The sequence below is a fragment of the Peromyscus eremicus genome, chromosome 4 (assembly GCF_949786415.1).
Source record: "Peromyscus eremicus chromosome 4, PerEre_H2_v1, whole genome shotgun sequence".
In the NCBI taxonomy this organism is placed as follows: domain Eukaryota; kingdom Metazoa; phylum Chordata; class Mammalia; order Rodentia; family Cricetidae; genus Peromyscus; species Peromyscus eremicus.
The window spans coordinates 12,750,477-12,771,658 of NC_081419.1; the positions used below are offsets into that span (position 1 = coordinate 12,750,477).

At 38.0% G+C, this 21,182-nt stretch overlaps 1 protein-coding gene across 2 annotated transcripts in view; it reads right to left on the minus strand.

Moving 5' to 3' along the window:
- The window catches only part of Nr6a1 (nuclear receptor subfamily 6 group A member 1), a 201,271-nt gene that overhangs the window by 130,228 nt on the left and 49,861 nt on the right, over window positions 1-21,182 (minus strand). For both annotated transcript variants that reach the window (XM_059260225.1, XM_059260224.1), the window contains exon 3: window positions 8,939-8,983. In XM_059260225.1, coding sequence (XP_059116208.1) covers window positions 8,939-8,983 — 45 coding nt within the window. The remainder of the gene's footprint in view (window positions 1-8,938; window positions 8,984-21,182) is intronic.

Sequence of the window (21,182 nt, forward strand, 5' to 3'; positions counted from 1 at the left end):
CACACAAAATACAAATATTTATACAAATAACTGATGCCATGTACTCAAGATAATGCATTGATTAAAGAAAAACAAAAATCTTTTGTAGGAAGCATGGTACTGGCATTACAATAAGCTTTGGCTCCCAAAGATTAACCTAACAAAATAAATTTACCAAGCTTAATTCAACAAGATATGAAAATTATAATGCCTCATAACTACATGAAATTTTTTCCCCAAGGTTATATGGCTCATTCAATTTTCAGACTTCAATCAGTGAAACCACATCAACAAAGCATACATCAAGATGCAGAAATTGTATTAAAACACTTGGACATTGTTCATAATAAAAGTCCTACCAGCTGGGCGGTGGTGGCGCATGCCTTTAATCCCAGAGGCAGAGACGGGTGGACCTCTGAGTTCGAGGCCAGCCTGCCTGGTCTACAGTGACTTACTTCTAGGACAACTAGGGCTAACACAGAGAAACCCTATCTCGAAAAGAAAAAAAAAAAAAAAGGTGTGGTGGCACATGCTTGCAATCCTAGCATTTAGAAGGCTAATAAGAGGATTGTAAATTCCAAGGGAGTCCAGACTACACAGTGAGAGAGTCTCTCTCCAAAATCTGAAAATGGGTCTGGACATGCCGGTCTTAGCACTTGGGAAGAAAAGGCAGGAAGGCCATCCTGGTCTACACAGCAAGTTCTGGCCAGTTAAGGCTAGAGACCTTATTTCAATACAAAAAAATTTACTACAGATCTACAGGCATAAAAGCAAAGTAGCTATGACACTAGGGGCTAGGATTATGGTTCAGTGGAAAAGCACTTACCTAATATAAGTAAATACATTAGTTCAAACCTCAGTAACACACACACACACACACACACACACACACACAAAGTATGCTACAGACATGAAAACAGTCTGGACAATAGAATATCTGTATTTGTTCAAATATTTGTGTGTGTAGTTTTTTTCTTTTTTTGTACTGCTGGGGATCAAACCCAGAGCCTTGTACATGCTAGGCAAGACCAAATAAGTTTTTGACAACTTTTTTCTGAATTTCATAGGGAAAGAAATCTTTTCAACATACAACTGGAAAAACAATGTCCATATAAAAAATAAGTTAAATGTTACCTCGTACCACACGCAAAAATTAACATCAAATATGTAATACAAAGAAAAAATGATAAAACTTTTAGAAAAAAAACAGAGAAAGGTCATCTTGAATACCACCTGAGTAGACTGAAAAGCTTTTAGGAAATCGGTAAAGTACACCTTCAGGTGAGTCTGTGAGAGTATTTCTATGGAGGATTAACTGGGGGATAGAGGGGGAGAGGGAAAACTATTCTGAATGAGGGCACCAACACCAAATAGGCTGGGTGCTTAGATGGAATAACAGAGGAAAACTGGAAAAAATACTCATAACTGAGGCACTGACTCTTTGCTTCATAGCTACAGTGAAGTAATAAGCTAATTAAATCCTTCCTCCTGGCTCAGTATTTGTCAGAGTGACAAAAAGTATGACTAACACAAAAAGTTAATACGGAAGAAGCGGGGTCACTGCTACCATGTGGTTCTTATGCCTTTGGAACTGGCTTGCAAGAGGAACAAACATGCAAGAGTCTGAAAAAGCTAACCAGACAGTGGTTCTGGCAGGAACTCAGAAGATAGGAATGCTGATAGAAATGCAGACAGTGAAGTCTACACTCCTGAGGTTTCAGGTGGACTGAAATGTGAATTATAAAGACTGTTCTTGGACTCTATTGGGAATCAGACTAGAAGGTCATTCATGCTACATTCTGGCAAAGAGCTTGTTTACATGTTGTCTATATTCTGAGACTTTGTGCAACTCCAAGTTGAAAGGTAATAAGACTAAATTTAGGCTATGGCATGGTTATGGCTGATTATTTTTTAGGTTAATTGTGATAATTATGGGGAAAAAAAACAAGTCAAAAGACAAAAAAAATTACAGTCTGGCTGTAAGCAATGAAAGAATGGTGACTACGGAGGTCAATTTCCCTCAAAAAAAAAAAAAAAATTGCAGGAAACCAAAGATGCCTTAAGGGCATCACAGAAATTGTCAGTCTACCCAAGGCTCAAGGGTATGAAAGTTTTAATATGAATTAAAATGACTAGTATACTCATAGGGATATGAACACCTGGTTACTCATAGGTTGTAGTAACTGTGGTCTGAGGGGTTTAGCTACTCTAACATATGGACAACACCAATATCTGCCACTAGCTTGAGTGTTAACCTCATGGTGGTAGTTTTGCAGACATGCAATATTAAATAATTGTGGTGTCATGAGAGGTTGATGGGAGAAAGTTTGACATGAAGCAAAGGCACAATAGGAAATTCCTGTAAGTTAGAAATGCCAAGTACATGAAATAGCTGCCATTAAAAACTTGCAAGCAATACCAGGCACTGGTGGTGCATGCCTTTAATCCCAGCACTCAGGAGGTAGAGGCAGGAGGATCTCTGGGAGTTTGAGGCCTACCAATGGAGTTCCAGGACAGCCAGGGCTACACAGAGAAACCTCGTCTCGAAAAAACAAAAAACTGCAAGCAACAAGCAGAGCCAGCCCCAAAAAAAGAGGTTGTGTATGCTGAAACCTTAAAGACTAGGGTGGGACTGTGCAAATGCCTTTGAGTTTATATCATACTACTATATACCCCAGAAAACCCGGGTGCCTGAAAAAGAGATCTAGGGTTTAAACACTTGTCTTGATAGGCTTCCTTCTTGCTTTGATCTTATCTCTTCTTTCTATGCCCCCATTCCTCTCTTTTGGGAGGAAACATGACACTGTGACCTTAGGAGTGTGCAGCTTGCTTTTTAAAATTCAGGTGACTCATCCAAAAGTTTGCCTAACTCTCTAAGAAGGAATTTGGACTTTTGAACCATGCTGGAATTAAGATTTTTGAGAGCTCATGGGCGGTGGTGCTGCATGCCTTTAATCCCAGCACTCAGGAGGCAGAGGTAAGGGGATCTCTGTGAGTTCGAGGCCAGCCTGGGCTACAGAGTGAGTTCGAGGAAAGGCGCAAAGCTACACAGAGAAACCCTGTCTCGAAAAACCAAAAAAAAAAAAAAGGAAAAAGATTTTTGAGAACTCTAGGAAACAGACTAGGTACATTATGTTTTACAAGATGGCCATGAGATTTGGGAGGGCGGTGGATTATTATGGCTGAATATGAAATGTCACCCAGAGGCTTATGTGCTATCACTATTTTGAGAGGTGGTGGAAAGTTTCAGAGATGAAGCATACCTGGAGAATTATCAATGTGGGAGGCGTGCCTTTGAAAGTTATACCTGGTTTCCCATCCTTTACTTCTTCATTTCCTATACATCATGAAACTGGTGACTGCTGGCCATATGCCTCTGCCACATGATGGTTACCAAGCATATATACATACTATATGAGTTTGTGGGAGCATTTCATATCGAAACCCTAACAATGACATCAGCCTGGGCAATGGTTTTATGGCTATGATACCTAAAGTATAGGCAAAAATAGTAAGTAATAACAATAATATTGAAGCCAGACAGTGGTGGCACATGCCTTTAATTCTGGCATTCAGGTGGCAGAAGCAAGTAGATCTCTGTGAGACCAGCCTGGTCTACAAAGCATGTTCCAGGACAGCCAGGGCTGTTAGACAGAAACCCTGTCTCAAACCAAAATAATAATAATAATAACAAGAAAAAGATTAAAATTCCAGGGCAGTGTGCAATTCAGTCATTGAAGGCATGCTTAGAATCTATGATGTCCTGGGTTTGATGTAAACACAAGAAATGAAAAATGAAAAAAAAAAATCCAGGTGTCTATGAACATATACTACAAAGTAAAAAGCAATCTGCAAAAATGAGAATTTGAAAATCAGGTATCTGATAAGGTGTCATTGCCCAGAACTTAAAAGAACACTTCCCTATAACTAAAACAACAAGGCAACCCCACTAAGAAGCTAATTTAAAAGTACAAAACTTGAATAATTTCTCAAAGAATGTTAACATCACTAAAGATTAGCAAAATACAAATAAAAATTGAAAATACAGGAGGGTGGTAAGTATGTAGAAAAATTGTAATTCTTTTTGTGTTTGGTTTTTTTTTTTTTTTTCTTCAAGACAGGGTTTCTCTGTGTAGCCCTGGCTGTCCTGGAACTCATAGATCTGCCTATCTCTGCCTCCCAAGTGCTGGGATTAAAGGCGTGCACCACCACCGCCCATGAGCTCTCAAAAATCTTACCACCACTACACAGCTTGGAATTCTTATGCCAGTAAAAACATAAAATGGTGATTCTGGTACTGAAAACAATACAGCATATATACACACACATATGTAACAATAATTGAAGAAAAAGAGGCCATACATTTGGAAAAGAATGACAAGTGGTACTTGGGAGGACTTGGAGGAAGGGAAAAGAAGGGGGTACATATAATCTCATAAAAATGAAAGATTACATAGAATTAAAAAAGAAAGAAAACAAAACAGCAGTTACTCAAAAATAAAAAAGAGAATTATCACATGGTTCAGAATTTCCACTTCTGGTTATCAATCCAAAAGAATTTAAAACAGGAACTCAGAAATACACTTTTGTACACCCATGTTCATAACAAGATTATTCACAATAGCTCAAAGTTGAACAAAACAAAACATCTACTAACTGGTGAATAAATAAATAAAATATGGTTTATACATACAAAATAACATTATCCAGCCTTAAAGAATAAATGAATTCTAATACATCATACAATAAAGCTGTAGAATATTATTTTAACTATTTAAAGATGTGTTACATTTGTTTATGCTGTGGAAAATTACTTTAACTGTGTAAAGGTGTGTTACATTTTTTTCTGCTGCCTTTGTTAACAATGTAAAGATGTGTTGCATTTGTGTCACCTTGCTTGCCTAAGGCACATGATTGGTCTAATAAAGAGCTGAACAGCCAATAGCTAGGCAGAGAAAGGATAGGAGAGGCTGGTGGGTAGAGAAAATAAGTAGGAGGAGAAATCTAGGAGAGAGAGAGAAAGAAGGAGAAGAGAACAAGGGAGAAAGATAGGGACGTGCCTGGGGCCAGAAGCCAGGCAGCCACCAGCCAGCCAGACACTAGAAGCAGGAAGGTAGGACATAGAGAAAGAAAGAAAGGTAAAAAGCCCCAAGGCAAAATGTAAACAGAGAGAAACAGATTAAAATAAGAGCTCATATAAAGACGAGCATTCCTAATAAGTCTCTGTATCATGATTTGGAGCTGGTTGGTGGCCTAAAAGAAAGCCTGCTACAGATAAATCTGGAGAGCATTATGTTAAGTGAAATGTCAGTCACAAAAGGACAAATACTATGAATCCACTAATAGGGGTATCTATAAGGGGTAAAGTTCATGGATACAAAAAGAACTTATTACAAAACTGTAGTAATTAGGGCTGGAGAGATGGCTCAGAGGTTAAGAGCACTGCTTGCTCTTCCAAAGGTCCTGAGTTCAATTCCCAGCAACCACATGGTGGCTCACAACCATCTATAATGAGATCTGGTGCCTCTTCTGGCTTTCAGGGATATGTGCAGACAGAACACTGTATACATAATAAATAAATAAATCTTAAAAAAAAAAAACTGTAGTAATTAAAACACTGTGGAACTGAGAAAACAACATATAGACCAAAAGAATAGCATGCCCACATATGTCCTCACATATATAGCCATTCTGCTCCATTTGTAGATTGACAAGTCCTAGAAGATATGGGAAGTTACTGTTAATACAGTCTGAATTTCAGTTCTAAATGAGATGAGTTCTTGTAGATGGATGCTGATGATATTACACATTGATGTGAATGTAATTTATACTACTGAATTGCATACTTGAAAGTACTGAAAGTAAATGTCACCTGTTTTCTATTACAAACTAAAAAAAAAATAAAAGGAGAGCCATGCCCTGGAGAGATAGCTCAATGGGAGAAAGCAATTGCCACATAATTTGAGGACTTGAATTCAAATAACCAGAACCTATGTGAAAGCAGATCTGTGGCACAAGCATCTGTAATCCTGATGCCACTATAGGGAGATAGAAGGCCAAAAAAGGAGACTTTCCAGAAGCTCACAGGCTAGCTAGTCTGACATATGTAGTAGAAAAATAACAGAGACCACCCTGGTCTCAAACAAGGCAGACAATGAGGACTGACACCAGAGGTTGGCTGCTGACTTACACATGCACACAATTTAATAAATAGATACCCACACATACACACATGCAAAGGAGAGCCAGACATGGTAATAGGTTCCAAAAATTCCAGAACTAAAGAGGCAGAGGCAGTACAATTTATGAGCTTGAGGCCAGGCTAAGCTGAGCTACATAGCATGCTATAGGCCACCAGGAGCTATAAAAAGAAAACCTGGTATCAATTACACACATGTACAAGCACACAATCAAAAAAAAAAAAACATTTAAAATGAAAAATGTAAGAAAAAGGCCTGACAATTAATATTATATTTGATCATGGTCCACCTAAGATTAAGAACAAGACAAGACTATCACTGCCATCTCTTCTACCTACCATGATACTAGAAATCTTAAGTCAGTACAGTACGAAAAATAAACAAACACCATAAACATCAAAAAGGAAAAAATATGGCTATCTTTATTCATAGTTGTGCACACAAAAGTCCCAACAGATTTGTTTAGGTGACTAGCAAATTCAATATAAACTCAATACACAAAATCAATTGCATTTCTTTACACTAGCAACAAACAATTCAGCAGATAAACTTTAAAACCAGTTTGATTCATAACAGCATTAAAATTCAGAATAAGAATAATTTTAAAGAAAAACAGATGTCAACATTAATCCATTTAAAACATTATGACAAAAAGTGAAGATACTACACTAAGTAGAAAGACAAACTAAATGCAAGGATTAGAAGCCCTGCTATTATTAAGATGACAATTTGAGCCAGGTACTGAATGCAGTGACAGAGCACTTTGCCTCACAGGTGAAAAAGCCTGAGTTTACCCAGCACTGAAAAGAAGAAAGACAATTCTTCTGATGAGATCAGTGCAATTCAATTAAAAAACTCAGTCTATTTTTAAATTTTTTAAAAAATAAGTTGATTGTAAACTTTATATGGAATAATGGGCGTTAACAGCTTAGATGCAAGATTGTAAAACATCAGTAGTAAACTTCTGCCCTCCGGGGTTCTCCCATTGTGCTGTAAGCCTGTATTTAAGACCTCCTCCCTCCTTCAATAAATGGTATTCAGCATTAAAGAAAAAAAAAAGAAAAGAAAAGAAAAAAGCCATGTAAAGATGGGAAATACACAGGGTGTCTGGATCCTGTATGGTGCTTTGTTGGCTTTGAATTTTTTTAATGCTAATAAACAAAAAACAATAAAAAAATTAATAAGTTGATTGTAAACTTTATATGGAATTGTTTTTTGAAAGGGGGGAAAAAAACTAAGCCAAAATAACTTGGGAAAGGAAGAATGGAGGTGATTTAAAAACATCCCCTAGTTTCAAGATTTATTATAAAGCCACAAAATTCAGGACACAGTGGCTTTGGTGAAAAGATTCAAAAGGATTAATGAGAGAAGACTCATACATTTTTTTAAAGAAAATCTCCAAAATATTCACTGAGGAAGGACTTTCACAACACTAGAAGAAACAAATTTTCATAGGAAAAAGACTTTGATTCCTACTTTATAAACATGCCAAAATTGCGGACATAAATGTAGCCCTAAAAAAAAAAAAAAAACAAAAAACAAAAAAAAAAAAAACAACTTAGTTTCTAAAAGAAAATGGAATTTGGTTAGACTAAGAATTTTTTTTTAGTGAAGATATAAGAATCAATAAGAAAAGATTTCAAAAATCACACTTCACAAAATAATTGTAAGTTGTATTCATTATAAAACATGTTAAAAATGAAAAAGAAGAGACGGGAGGTGGTGGCGCACGCCTTTAATCCCAGCACTTGTTGTCGGGCAGAGGCAGGCGAATCTCTGTGAGTTCGAGGCTAGCCTGGTCTACAGAGGAAGATCCAGGACAGGCACCAAAACAACACAAAGAAACCCTGTCTCGAAAACAAAAAACAAAAAACAAAACAAACAAACAAACAAAAAAACATGAAAAAAGAAAACCACAGACCAGGAATAAATTATTCATACTACATATATCATATGATATATCCAGAATATAAAAATGCCAACAATACAAAAAGTAGACAAAGAACGTAATGTTTTTAATGTTCAAGACTTGAACCATTTAAAAAGATGATATATGAATAGCCAGTAAGTGTATAATATAGTTACTAACATAACTGGCCATTGAGGAAGTTCCGATTAAAAACATTAGACTTACAAAAATTAAAACCCTGACAATATCAATTACTTGCAAACATATGAAACAGGAATTTACATGCTACTAGAACTATAAAAATGTAAAAACATTTTGGAAAACTGGCAGCTCTATAAAAATTTTAATGTGTATCTACCATACACACCACCAATTCCTAATATGCTTTAGCAGATCAAGGTACATGTATGTATACAAAATTTTGTGTAAGAAATTTTATAGCTGCTTTATCTGCAATAAACTAGAAACAGCCCAGGTGTCAATGGATGAATTACTTGTGATACTGTCAGTGAATACTACTCAGCAATAAAAAGAAATGAACTATTAACACTTGCATCATGGATTACTATAAAATATTGGGCTGGAAAGGCACAAGAGAACAAATGTTCTTTGTGAACATAGGAAGCTATGCATATGAGATTGTAGAACAAGAAGTAAGAAGTTATTAATTTTTAGGGATTGAGTAATAGATTGAAAGGGAATTTTAAAGAACTACAATGGTTAAAACACTTGTGAAAACTGCTTGGATTTACATTTTCAGATAGGAGCATTTCCTTGTATGAAAATTTCATACTTCAATTTTAAAAAGATCAAGGACTTTGGGGTCACATAGAGCAGCTCCACCACTTACCAGGTGTGTGACCTTGGCCAAGTGTTAAACTGTCAGTCTCCCCATCTGCAAAAAGAAAGAGATAGAGTTGAGAATAACTTCACAGAGCTGCTAGGAAAAGTAAACAAGATAAGACTTTAATGATATAAAACAGTAAATGCTCAATAAATATTAACAAAGAAGTTGTTAGAAATAGTATTCCCAAATTTCAGCCAAGGAAAAAGAAGCAGGAATAACTAGTGGGTAAATGCTGTAAATAACTAATGGGTAATTCACATATACTGCATTATTTATTTGGTTACAAAGACACCTAGCAGGAGTTGTTACAGTTTTATGGATGAAGAAACCAGGCTTCACTGGTAGTAGCACACTTCAACACGCAAACTTCCACTTTTTTGTTTGTTTGTTTTTGATACAGGGTCTCCTGTATTTCAGGCTGGCCTGGAATTTACTATGCATCCCAAGATAATCTTGAACTACTAATTCTCATGCCTCTACCTTCCAAGTTCTGGGATTATAGTTTATGTATTTTCTACTGTACGATGCATGCCAATAGGGTCACTTTTTGTAATTAACCCTGCAATTGTCAGTACAACCCAGGTCATTTTAAAAGCTACTGAATGCTCCATTTATTTATTTATTCATTCTTTTTTTTTTTTTTTTAAAGGTCTTTTTGAGACAGGGTTTTTCTGTATAGCTTTGAAGCCTGTCCTGGAACTCACTCTGTAGACCAGGCTGGCCTTGAACTCACAGAGATCCTCCTGTGTGTTCTGCCTCCTGAGTACTGGGATTAAAGGCGTGCGCCACCACCGCCAGGCTCATTCTTTCATTCATTCATTCATTCATTCATTCATTTACTTTGAGCCAGGATCTTACTGTGTGGCCCTCACTGGCCTAGCACTATCTATCTAGACCAGGCTGGCCTTGAAATCACAGAGCCACCAGACTCTGTTGGGATTAAAGATGTGCACTGCCACCAAGGCAAACCTCCATTGATTCTTTCCAGTACTACCTCAAGCCTCCTGACAAAAAAGGAGGCCAATTCTGAGGGCTTGATTAAAAAATAGAAGTGGGTTTATAAAGTAGACACTGCAAAACATTATTCTTTTTTTTTTTTTTTAAAGATTTATTTATTATAGGCCGGGCAGTGGTGGCGCATGCCTTTAATCCCAGCACTCGGGAGGCAGAGGCAGGCAGATCTCTGTGAGTTCGAGGCAAGCCTAGTCTACAAAGCGAGTTCCAGGAAAGGCGCAAAACTACATAGAGAAACCCTGTCTCGAAAAACCAAAAAAGATTTATTATGTATACAGTGTTCTGCCTGCATGTATGCCTGCAGGCCAGAAGAGGGCACCAGATCTCATTACAGATGGTTGTGAGTCATCATGTGGGTGCTGGGAATTAAACTAGGGTCCTCTGGAAGAGCAGCCAGTGCTCTTAACCACTGAACCATCTCTCCAGCCCCAGCAAAAACATTATTCCAAGCTTTAAATTTTTGTTTACATAGTGTGCAAGCACATGTAAAGTTGTGCATGTGTAGGTCAAATGACAACTTGAGGGAATTGGTTCTCTCCTTCCACCATGTGGGTTACAGACACTGAACTCAGATAGCCAGGCCTGGTAGCAAGCCACTTTACCTGGCTGAGCCATCTCACTGACCTATTCTAGGTTCTTAGAGAGTCTCTTCTGCATAGCAATTTCAATATAAGGGAATTCTGGTCTTGCACAGTGGCTGGCACATGTAGTTCTAGCACTTAGGAGGCTAAGGTAATAAAATCGAGTTAAAGCCAGCCTTAACAACATAGGGTATCCAGATCATTCCAGGCTATATAAGATCCTTTCTCAAAAAATAAAATAAAACAAAATAAATAAAAACTGGGGGAAAGGAGGGATAAGCATGAAGGCATATAATCTGAATATGCAACCTGTGCTCAGTGGGAAGCTGGAACTAAGGCTTGATCTAGCAGAACAGTTTCAAATATTTGTCAGCTGAAAAGAGAGCAAATTTATTCCATTTTTCTTAATCATGCAAGATTTTTACTTTAAAGAGTTAAAACTGCGAAGTGGGTGTGGGAGTGCACCCCTGTAAACATAGCACCTAGAAGGTAGATGGGCAGATCACTCTGAGTTAAGAGGCCAGTGTGATTTTCAAAGTGAAAAAAACAAAACAAGAAGAGAAAAATTCTCATGCATTCTGATACCAAGGTTTTGAATTCAAAGAACCATTTTCAGTTTTTTTTAAAGTATAAGGTATTGCCAGGCGGCAGTGGTGAACGCCTTTAATCCCAGCACTCAGGAGGCAGAGCCAGGAGGATCTCTGAGTTCAAGGCCAGCCTAGTCTACAGAGCGAGATCCAGGACAGGCACCAAAGCTACACAGAGAAACCTTGTCTTGAAAAACCAAAATAAAGTATGAGGTGTTAATATTCTGATCCACCTCTTGAAATCCCACCCCTTGATGCCACCCTGTCCTGGCATAAAAGCCTCATTCTAAGGAAAAACTTCTCCCCTTCCTCGCTCTTCCCAGTTTTCCTTCCACGAGATGCGCACCCTCAACCTCTCTCTCTCTCTGTCTCTCTTCTTCTCTCTCTTTCCTATCTCTCTATTATAGTAAACTTTCCACGTGGATGCCATGTTTCCCTTGCATGCACACGATACCCTCCGATTTCCTCCCCCCTAATAATTCGTAACATAAGGGCCAGAAGGATGGCTCAGTGGGTAAAAGCATGAGAATGATCCGTGGAACCCACCTAAAGCAAGAAGGAAATAATCAACTCCACAGAGTTGTCCTCTGACCTTCACACACTTGCTTTGGCAGATGTACCCCTGCATCACACACAGACACACACATAGTCTGTCACAACACTGCTTCCACAGAAAAAAATGATTGCTACAATCTAACTTCAGATTTTTTTTTTTTGCATTCCTTCTTAGTCATCCATTTCAAATTTCTACACTTAAATGTTTTAGCATTCCCTGCCCCCACCAGATGACAGACATCCATGACTATCCAAGAACTGAACAAATATCTTTTCATCAATTGTAAACAAGTGCTAAACTCTTGGCTCCACAGAGAATGCCTACAAGTCAGTAAAAACTCTGAATTAGGGGCAGAGGTCAAGGGAATAGGAGTTCATCCTATGCTCTCAATCACATTCCACCCCCACCTTGTTCAAAAGAATCCTTATCAGAAAGCACTTCCTAGCAAAAGGCCTGACCCAGCAATGATGCAACATGTTGAACTGGAGCTTTAGAAGCACAGGGAAAGTGCTACTGCCATGAACCAACCTAATCACTGAACAAATGCTGTGGAGAAGACAGTAAGGGAAAACAGGGGGACTTGTAAATGTATCTTAATTTGCTTCAGGAAAGAACCTGTCTCATAAAGGACACAACAGTTCTGAACCTGAGCTGTTTGAGGACCTAATTCCACAATGAATTCTTCCAATTTGTGTCCAAAATCATCCTATAATGCAAAAGATGCTCAAATGACATTTTAAAAAAGTCTATTTCACATATTTAAAAAAAAAACATCATAGCTGGGTGTGGTAGCTTTGATCCCAGCACTAGGGAGGTAGGTAGGAAGGTAGAAGCAGGCAGATCTCTGTGAGTTTGAGGTCAGCCTGGTCTACAAAAGTGAGTTCGGGGGCAGCCAAGGCTGTTACACAGAGAAACCCTGTCTCGAAAACACACACACACAAAGAAAACAACAACTATCATATATGTTATAAATCATTATACTGAGCTGGGAATAGTAGTGCACGCCTTTAACCTCAACACTCAGACAGAAGCAGGCACATCTTTGAGTTCAAGGCCAGCCTGGCCTACAAAACGAGTTCTAAACCAGCCAGAGCTTCAAACTGAGACCCTCTCTTAAAAAAAAAAAAGAAAGAAAGAAAAAAGAAAGAAAACTGCCTTTAACTCTTTATATATACATATAAAACATATATACATGGATACACACACACAAAAATATACAAACTTTATTTCTTATTGTATGCATAATGAGAGAACACAGCCTTCCTCCCTGTCTCAAAACAAAATAAAACAAAATAACAACAACAAAACCAATAAATAAATAAAAGTTAAAAACTGGGGCAAAATGTAATGGCATAAGCCTTTATTCCCAGTACCTGAGAGGTAGAAGCAGCCTGGTCTACAAAAAGCCAATTCCAGGCCAGGTAGAATTTCACAGAGACTATTTCTCCAATAATAATGAGGACAATCATGACGATGATCACAGGAACTGAAACAAGGACCTTGTACATACTAGCTAAAGGTTCTGTCACTGAGGCACTTCCTCAGCCTCACCATTAACATCTGAGACTTATCAAAATTAAGGAGTCTACAGACAGGACAAATCAGTTAAACAAGGACTCTGCAGCCACTTCTCATGGCATACTTTGGTGTAAATTATTTCACATTCTCAAGCAGACCTCACAGTTCTTATCTAAAAATATGGAATGTTTAGTCTTGTGTTTAGTGGAAAAAAAAAACAATGTGATGCACTTTGTAATATATCAGCTATCACTATATGGTAAAAGCCACATAAGTTTGTGTCTACCTTTCCTGTAAACCAGAAGCCTTTAACAGGACTATGGCTTTTATACTGTGGCTAAGGCTTGGCATATGCAAGAAAAATGAAAAAAAAAAAAAAAAAAAACCACCCAAAAACCCCAAAAAAACAGTACTGTGTTAAATAGGTCAGATCCTACAAAAAAACCAAACTCATCAAATAGCCTTCTATGACATATTCCACATACAACTGCTGAATATATGCAGTATCTGGCACATAAGAAACACCCAATAAATTGTATTTCTCAGGCTGGGACAAAATCTAAGTGAATAAACTTCTTGCCATCCAAACATGAGAATCTGAGTACAGATCCCCAGAACCCATATATACCTATAACCCTACTGCTCCAAAGAAATGGGAGGCAGAGACAAGAAACTTAGACAAGATGAGACCTGGTGTCTCAAGGTAAAAGGTGAGGCCCAACACCCAATGTTGCCCCCTGACCTCCATACATGTATACACAGAAAATGAGATAAAATATTCTTTTAAACAGCATTTATCTTCCCTTTTTTGGGGGAGCGGGGGTGACTTTTCAAGGCATGGTTTCTCTTTGTAACAGCTCTTGCTGTCCTGGAACTTGCTCTGAGAAACTAGGCTGGCCTAGAATTTTTATAATGGGTCTCCCCATTCAGTGCCACAATAGAACCTTCTCAATGATACTGTACCCTCTGTGTGCTTGACTGGCTTGTTTGGGGCTGTTTAGTTTGACCAAAGGTTGAGTAGTAGTTTTAAGAACATAGGGTTACAGACCCTTCTGTGCCATCTTCCTCCACCCCACACACCCCCACCCCAGACAGGGTTTCTTTGTGTAGCTTTGGAGCCTGTCCTGGATCTCGCTCTGTAGGTCAAGCTGGCCTTGAACTCACAGAGATCCTCCTGGCTCTGCCTCCTGACTGCTGGGATTAAAGGTGTGCACCATCACTGTCCTTTCTTGATCTCTACTATTCAACTTTAAATTGATTCTCTGAAGATAAAAGTTTAGACATATCTGTACCCCACCCCCTTTTTCAGGGTTTATTTTTGTTTGTGGATGTTTTCTCTGCATGTATATCAGGGCACCATATGCATACACTGTATGCAAAAGCAAGAAGAGGACATCAGATCCTCTGGAACTGGAGTTACAGATGGTTGTAACCAGGTGAGTGCAGGGAATTAAACCTGGGTTCTATGAAAGAGCAGTCAGTGCTCTTAACCACTGGTACATCTCCCTAGTACCTGCACTACTCTCTAATATCAAAAGTTATGACAGTGCCAGGTGTGGTGGTGCATACCTTTAATCCTAGCTCTCTGGAGGCTGAGGCAGGTGCATCTCTGTGAATTCGAGACCAGCCTGGTCTCCAGAGTCAGGACAGTCAGGAATACACAGAGAAGCCCTGTCTTAAAAAGCCAGGGAGGGCTGGAGAGATGGCTCAGAGGTTAAGAGTACAGGCAGCTCTTCCAGAGGACCTGAGTTCAATTCCCAGCAACCACATAGTGGCTCACAACCATCTTCAATAAGATCTGGTACCCAGAAAGAAAGAAAGAAAAAAAAAAAAAGATCTGGTACCCTCTTCTGGCCTACAGACAGGACACTGTGTACATAATAAATAAATAACTTTAAAAAAAAAAAAAAGACGAAGGGAGCTGGGTGGTGGTGGTACACACCTTTAATCCCAGCACTCAGGAGGCAGAGGCAGGCAGGGTTTTTTTGTGAGTTCGAGGCCAACCTGGTCTGCAGATCGAGTTCCAGGACAGGCTCCAAAGCTACACAGAGAAATCCTGTCTCAAAAACAAAAACAAAAACAAAAGGGAGGAGGAAATGAAAAGAAACATAGGTTAATTTACTGAATAAAATGCAGTTACAACATCCCATAAAAACAGAGAATTTCAACAATACACTAATAGCCTAGGATAGCATACACTTATTAGTGTTTACTATTTGTTAAGCATTGCTCTAAACCTTTTACATATATTATGCACCTAATCTTAATAGGCCTAATAAAATCGTTATATTTTTACTGTTCAGGTTTTCAGATGAGAAAACTGATGAACAGAGACTGCATAATTTAGCCAAGGTTGTAAAATAGAAAAATATTGAAGCCAATTAAAACTAAGCAATCTTGAGTCAGTGCTCATCCTTTTTTTATTTATATATCTATGTGTATGTTGTATCTGTGTGGTTTTGTGCACATTTATACATTGCTTACAGAAGCCAGAAGAGGGCATGAGATCCCCTGAAACTGGAGTTACAGATGGTTGTGAGCCAACATGAAGATGCTGTTAATTAAATCCAGGTCCTCTAAAAAAGCCTATCTATCTCTCCAGCCCCTTGATCATGTTTTTTTTTTTTTTCTAAATTCAGAAGTTTTTGCTTATATAAAAAAACTAAAGCACTCATTTGAAATGTGGACTTATGAACTATGAACATGTCCATTGTGGCACTGTGTATAATGCAGAAAAAAGTAGAAACCATCTGAATGCCCAGGAAAAGAGAATAGCTAAATAGACCATGCCAGAGCTGTTTCACCCTTCAAGGAAGGTGCCATCATGCCATTAAAAATATTTATTAAAATAAATGTCTCATGACTTGGGGACAATGCTCTACATGTATAAGAGAAAATGAGATACAAAAATACATAGATGTTACTAAAATTAATAATGTACAAGATTATCTAAACACAACCTAGAATGATTATTCTCAAATGATAAACAATATTTATTTCTTAGTAATGTGATTAGGGATTCTTGTGTTTTCATTTTAATATTTTACCGAAAAACACAAGTTTCTACTACCAGCTGAAACAAAGTTATTGTCTTTCCCTTAATTCAACCATACCAGCAACCTCAACGATTTGGGAAGAAAAAAAAGCTAAAAAGATTCTAATCTGTCTAGAAGAGAAAGTAGGAAGTACTCTTGAACGCACTGGCACAGGAGATCACTTCCTAAATACAACACCAGTAGCACAGACACTGAGAGAAACAATTAATAAATGGGACCTCTTGAAACTGAGAAGCTTTTGTAGGGCAAAAGACATGATCAATAAGACAAAAAGACAGCCAATAGAATGGAAAAAGACCTTCACCAACCCCACATCTGACAGAGGACTGATCTCCCAAGTATATAAAGAACTCAAGAAACTAGACATCAAAATACTGAACAATCCAATTAAAAAATGGGCTAAAGAGCTGAACAGAGAATTCTCAAAAGAAGAATCTCAAATGGCTGAAAGACATTTAAAGAAATGCTCAACATTCTTAGTCATCAGAGAAATGCAAATCAAAACGACTCTGAGATACCACCTTATACCTGTCAGAATGGCTAAGATCAAAAACACTAATGACAGTCTATGTTGGAGAGGATGCGGAGCAAGGGGAACACTCCTCCACTGTTGGTGGGAATGCAAAGTTGTACAACCACTGTGGAAATCAGTATGGCGGTTTCTTAGAAAATGGGGAATCGATCTACCTCAAGACCTAGCCATACCATTCTCGGGCATATATCCAAGGAATGCTCAATCATACCACAAAGATACATGCTCAACTATGTGCATAGCAGCACTATTTGTAATAGCCAGAACCTGGAAACAACCTAGATGCCCACCAACTGAAGAATGGATAACGAAAATGTGGCACATATACACACACAATGGAGTACTACTCCGCAGAGAAAAACAATGACAGCATGAAATTTGCAGGCAAATGGATGGAACTAGAAAATATCATCCTGAGTGAGGTAACCCAAACCCAGAAGGACAAACATGGTATGTACTCACTCATAAGTGGATACTAGATATAAATCAAAGAACAATCAGACTGCAACCCACAGAACCAGGGAGGCTAAATAGCAGGGGGGACCCTAGGATGACTGTGGCTTATAATAAGTTTTGGTTTTACTCAATCACTGGGCAAGCCTCAGTGAAACATTTCACTATTAGAATAAGAATTTGTACTGTATCAAGCTGATAATAGAATAAATAAATAAATAAATAAACAAACAAACAAAAAAGAGCTAGCTAGCAAGAGGCCTGCCATAGACCATATAGTTTTTAAGTAAAAAAAAAAAAAAAGTTTCTAATCTGTCTAACTGCAGGCGGCTTCTTTCCTTTGGCTAGTATCTTTTGGACATCACACACAAAATAAGCATGTACAAAAAAAAAATCTTCAACTTTAACTTCGGAAACTGAATGAAAGTATTTTCAATTTTTGTTAATGTTTTCTCTATGATTATTTTAGGATCACAGGACAAGAAGAGGAACAGACTTCATATAGGCCAAAAATTCATTAGGATAAGAATTTGGGGGTTGGGGATTTAGCTCAGTGGTAAAGTGCTTGCCTAGCAAGTGCAAGGCCCAAGGTTCGGTCCTCAGCTCAAAAAAAAAAAAAAATTTGTACTGTATCAAGCTGATTAAAGAAAATGCTGGCTGTACTTTCAGGAGGGGAGGCTAAAATCTTTTTAGAATATGGATTATATAGAAAAATGTCTACCATAAATCAAACAGTGAAAGGGAAGATGAATAGGAATCTCACTTACACTACTTAAGTAAAACATAGCTCTCTTAACAGATGAAGACAGGTTTCTTCTATATCCCAGAATCTAATCAATATTTATATGTATATATAATTCAGCTATCATTTGGCTTAAAAGGGTTTATTGGGAAAGATTATCATTTATACTATTTTCTACAGAGAAAATATTTTACTGTTTAACCCTGGACTTTTAAATTATAACCTGTTTTTATATTCAAAAAAAAATTTCAGAAACATCATTGGTAAAGCAGATAAAAGACAAAAGATGGACTCTGGAGAAAGAGCAGCTGTTGCTAATCCAACCATTTACCCTCTGACCCTTTATCTGCCCAATAACTGCACAGTACCAATTGTTTCCCTGTATTATGGGGTATTTACGATCCCAGAGAGGCATGAAAGGAATTAATAATTTAGCCTAGAAAGCTGACAGCATTTACTGGGAGCCTCTTGTCTGTAGGACAGAAATCAGAGCAAGCGCTGTCTTGAAATCACGGGTCCCTTTACTGTTTTATAGCTTAACTAGCCCTGAAACATAAATCACTTATTTCTCCTATTTCAGGCAACAATGACTTCTACTTTCTAATTTCTCTTGTATCAAGTCAGCCCTTGTTTTGAGTTTTACAACTACATGGTAAATGTGGTAGCTGAGGGAAAACTCAGGGAGCAAGGCAGACTAAGGTTATCTGCAAATAGCACAGAAACATTATGCTGTTTTGAACTTCTCTTGACCTCTGACTGCCCTTGTACCCAGGCACACAGTACAGGGCACTTTTTTGTTTTTTTTCAGAGCTGAGGCCCAAACCCAGGGCCTTGTGCTTGCTAGGCAAGCGCTCTACCACTGAGCTAAATCCCCAACCCCAAGGGCACTTCTTGTAGAAATGAACTTAGCCTGAACCTGGGCCATAACATTGGACTCTAGGAAGCCCAGGAAGTATAGGAAGGTGCCAGAATGGGAACAGCAGCTCATATTTGAGGCATGGCTGCCCATCTGCTCTACCACAGAAAAGGTAACTAAAAGAACACCTAGTAGATAAAGTAAGTATTCCCCTAACTAGTTCCAACACATTTCACCTGTTGTCCCAAATCTGCTACCTACAACCACTACCAAGCACAACTGGAAATCAGCTACAAAGGTGGGCCTGTCACAATAAAATAGGAACAGACTTTTTCCCACTAGAAATTTGTAGTGGGAAGACATTGGATCTCTAAATCCCAAAGATACAATAAAGAGAAAGCTCTATTATTCTCAATCTAATGTGTAATGATACTAAAATGAAAGATATTATTTATTCTAGTCAGAACCCACAGAAACTGCAGTATTGGACCCCGTCTTTAAAAACAAAACAAAAACATTATAATCAAATACAACTTGCACAGCCCATCTCAGCTTTACAACATCCTATTTGACAGAGTTAAGTATGTGCATAAACTCCAACACTAATACAGACTGAGAACATAATTTTACTTCTGTCAACCCATTATTATTATTATAATAATTAGATTCTTACATGTTTCTTCAAAGACAGAGAACAAAAGTATAGTACTAGCTTCACAAAAATGATGTAGGAACTGAGAATACTACCCACACACAAAGTACATTTTAAAGTACTTTTAAAAGAAAAGTCATTTTTGGTGACTCCCATTCTATAGTTATATATAGTGGATGCCTGTTTGAGCCAAGCCCTGAAGCACCGCCCCTAATAACTGTTACACCTGCCTATGACCTTGAGGTACATGTCCTCCCTTAAGACCTGGGATGCAGTTGCGCAGCTCTCTCTTGGCTACCTCGTGGTTTGAATACTGAGATCTTGGACTACGTAGATCAGTGTGGGACATAGCTCAGCTTTCCCGGACCCTAAGATAAATCTCCATGGTTGTGAGATAACCCCCAAATAAACTCCTTTGATCATTAAGCTCATTCAGTGGATTGCTAGCGATTTAATCACATTATATATAAAATCATGTGTACTCTCACAGAATGGAGAAGTCTATAAACTACCATATTCAGTAAGGCAGACCATGCAAATACGTAAAGGAAGTAGGATTACTTAGTCCACAAAGTCGAATAACTGAGTAACAATCTCTAAGGCTTTTCTCAATAAATGGCATGTAATTATATAAAGAAGACTACAGAATTGGATGTTACCTGCTAAATTCAAAGTTTGAAAACTATCTTTCCAAATATGTCCAGAATATTGCTAATATGTGAAGGCAAGAACTATAATCATTTGTGCAATCTGAGGCTAAGAACTGGGTTTGGAACAAAGAAAAACACAGTGTTTCACTTAGCTTTAAATTACTACTTGTGGGGGTTGGGGATTTAGCTCAGTGATAGAGCGCTTGCCTAGTAAGCGCAAGGCCTGGGTTCGATCCTCAGCTCTGGGGGAAAAAATTACTACTTGTGTGCTTTCTTTTTGGGTTTTTTGGGTTTTTTGGGTTTTTTTTTGGGGGGGGTTGGTTTTTGGTTTTTCGAGACAGGGTTTCTCTGTGTAGTTTTGGTGCCTTCCTGGATCTCACTCTGTAGACCAGGCTGGCCTCGAACTCACAGAAATCCGCCTGGATCTGCCTTCCGAGTGCTGGGATTAAAGGCGTGCGCCACCACTGCCTGGCTACTTGTGTGCTTTCTATAAGTCACACATACACACACAAAAAAAAATGCTTGCAAAATATCTCAGTATCTTCATAGTACTGAAAAATGCTTCTATGATGGGACCATGACTCAAGAAAATAACTGAATTTACCTTTTCTTCTTCCTAAGGCTAATCATAGGAGAATAACAGAGACAAAATAGTGTACTGACCTTCAGCTACTGTACTAATATATAGTCTATGGTCATAATATAAAACTGGTTCTGAATTTTGTGTTCAAAGAGCCATATCTAGGACTGCTGAGCTGCCAAACCTAAGTTTAATACCTAGAATACACATGGCAGAAAGAGACAATTAATTTAACTTCCACAAGTTGTCCTCTGATATCTACATTCACGTTGTGGCATGCACATCCTCCAATATATACAATTAATATTTTTTTTAAAGGCAAATCTAATTCCCTGGCATTTGATAAATATCATGGACTTATTTTACTTGACAATAAAGCAATAGTTGAACATATGAATACTTATTTTAAAGTATAGGGGAAAAATATATGAGAAGGTCCATATTCTCAGGGATGATATTAGCTGGTGGGT